We start from the raw sequence: 2,199 nt of genomic DNA, 5'->3' as shown, positions 1-2,199 counted from the left end.
TTATTCTTTTTGTTTTTTAAAGTTATCCCTCTCTTAGTGTCTATAAAGTAGGACCTTATTTTGACTTTGATTTACTTCTGTAGAATGATTGTTGAGCATTTTTTCATATGCATATGGTTCATTTATACATCCTTTGGAGAAATACCTCTTCAAGTCCTTTGTGCGTTTTAACAACTAGATGTTTTTATCTTTTTGTTGTTGAATTGTAAGAGTTCTTTTATACTTTCCTTGCTCCCTCGGTCCCTCCCTCCCCTTCTTTTTTCTGCCCTCTTCCCTCCCCCTCCCCCCATCTCTCTTCCTTCTCCCTTCCCTCCTTCCCCTCCATCTCTTATTCTTTCCCTCCACCCCCGTTTGAGTTACAGTTCTGGGAATTAAACTTAGGACATACTTACTTTCTTTGCTAGTTCCCCTCCTTCCTGGACTCTTAATATCTTGTCCTGCCAGCTCTCTATAATGCAGTAGCTTCTTTGCCTCTCCAGTGTCACTAAGTAAGGAGTCCCAAATGCCAGACTTTAGACTTTTCCTTAGAATTCTTTGTTGTGCTATTAATTTTCCAGTGCCTTCAGAAAGATTTAAAAACCATTTATAGTTACAATTTTTCTTTAGGAAAAGTTCATCTGAAATACATGATCTGCCATTACCTTCAGAAGTTGAAGCAGATTCAAAGATCACCGTACAACAATGGCAGCCTTACTTCTGCATTTTTATGTAGTTTCTTAGGGGATGAAGTGAAGGAATAGAGTTCTAATGATCCTGCTAGCAATTGTACACTGGTAAACAGGTGAATATTTCTTTCCTGCTTTGTCAGTGTATCAGTTCCTTCCCCCATCACCACTGTGATCAGAATACCACATAGGAACAATTTAAGGGAGGAAAGGTTTATTTTGGCTTATTGTTTCTGAGAGTTGTAATCATCATAAAGGGAAAGGCATGGCAGAGGGAGTATATGTGGAGCGGCCCACCACTTCAAGAGCCCATTGCCTTCAGAGTAATACTACAAGCTGGGGACGGGGTTCAAAACATGAACTTGTAAGGGTCATTTCATATCAAACTAACAGGAAAAAAATTTAAGATCATTGCCCTAATTTTAACATAATTGCATTGTACCATAATTTTTGCTTACCTGGCTGTACCTATCATGGGACAGTGAGCCCCTTACAAGGAAGAATCTTGTTTTACTTAGCTTTGATCATCTAGTGCTAAACCTGGATTTAAGTACACAGTAAAATGAATGTATATATTGGAAATACCATATTTGAAAGTTGATGTTCATATAATATACTGTTCTGAGTCATCCTAAAAGATGCATTTTAGTAAACAAGGAAGAATCATTTCTTACCAGCTTTTTTTTTTCCATTCTTTCCTATTAACAGGTGGCATCTCCACAGAAAGTGACTGTGCTTTTGAGCCAGATTATGCTGTTCCACCACTTCCAGTGAGTGAAGGTATGCAGCACATTCGGATTATGGAGGGCATGTCTCGCTCTCTTCCATCCTCCCCCTTACTCACACATCAGTCTATCAGTGTTCGGCTCCAACCTGTGAAGAAATTAACTGGTAAGGAATTTACCTGAATTTAGTATGTTTGACAGGAAACCTGATAGTGTGACTCCAGATCATATCAGATGTGTTTGTGTCCATGTTTAGATACCCTTCACTTGGCTTTTCCAATGTCATAGACTCTAAGAAAGTAGAGCTCCTACTGATTTTAATTTAGAGAATTAGAACAGTACTCGGTTTGACAGATTGATGTATTCATTTTCTAAGTGACCCATCTGTTGTGCACATATTTTTCTAGGTTTTTAGGAAGTTCCTAATTTTGCCAGAATACACTATTGTTCTGACTTCATTTATCACCTTGTTCATGTCACATTAACAGATGGAGATGTTGTAATTTTAGGATTATTAGAGCTTGACAGCTCAGCAAATGTATAGACATCAGCTATGCTTTTGTTTAAAATCTTGATTTGTATATTTCACCTCTATTTTAAAAGCTGACTTAGATATTTTCCTTTATATAGAACATTACTCTAACTTCTTGAGATATTTACTGTGATTTGTAAGTTGGAGATTGCACTGGTTGAAATATGTCTCACAATTTGTGCTGCTCTTTCAGTTCATGTTGTTAGGTTTAAAACTAGGTCTTTTTTAAAAATTATTTATTTAATAACCACATACTTAGAAGAAGCATTTCATTACA

The 2,199-nt window shown here is 36.9% G+C and overlaps 1 protein-coding gene across 9 annotated transcripts in view; it reads left to right on the top strand.

Moving 5' to 3' along the window:
- Tanc2 (tetratricopeptide repeat, ankyrin repeat and coiled-coil containing 2) overlaps positions 1–2,199 on the top strand; it is a 496,754-nt gene that overhangs the window by 128,277 nt on the left and 366,278 nt on the right. For 6 of the 9 annotated variants that reach the window (XM_029570133.1, XM_029570134.1, XM_008846610.3 and 3 more), the window contains one exon: positions 1,374–1,556. In XM_029570133.1, the coding sequence (XP_029425993.1) occupies positions 1,374–1,556 (183 nt within the window). The remainder of the gene's footprint in view (positions 1–1,373; positions 1,557–2,199) is intronic. The other 3 variants (XM_029570139.1, XM_029570138.1, XM_029570135.1) reach the window with 1 other exon arrangement.

Source organism: Nannospalax galili, unplaced genomic scaffold (genome assembly GCF_000622305.1).
Source record: "Nannospalax galili isolate Female #2095 unplaced genomic scaffold, S.galili_v1.0 scaffold1023, whole genome shotgun sequence".
In the NCBI taxonomy this organism is placed as follows: domain Eukaryota; kingdom Metazoa; phylum Chordata; class Mammalia; order Rodentia; family Spalacidae; genus Nannospalax; species Nannospalax galili.
The sequence above is the reverse complement of the archived record's forward strand: the minus strand, read 5'-3'. Positions and strand labels throughout refer to the sequence as shown.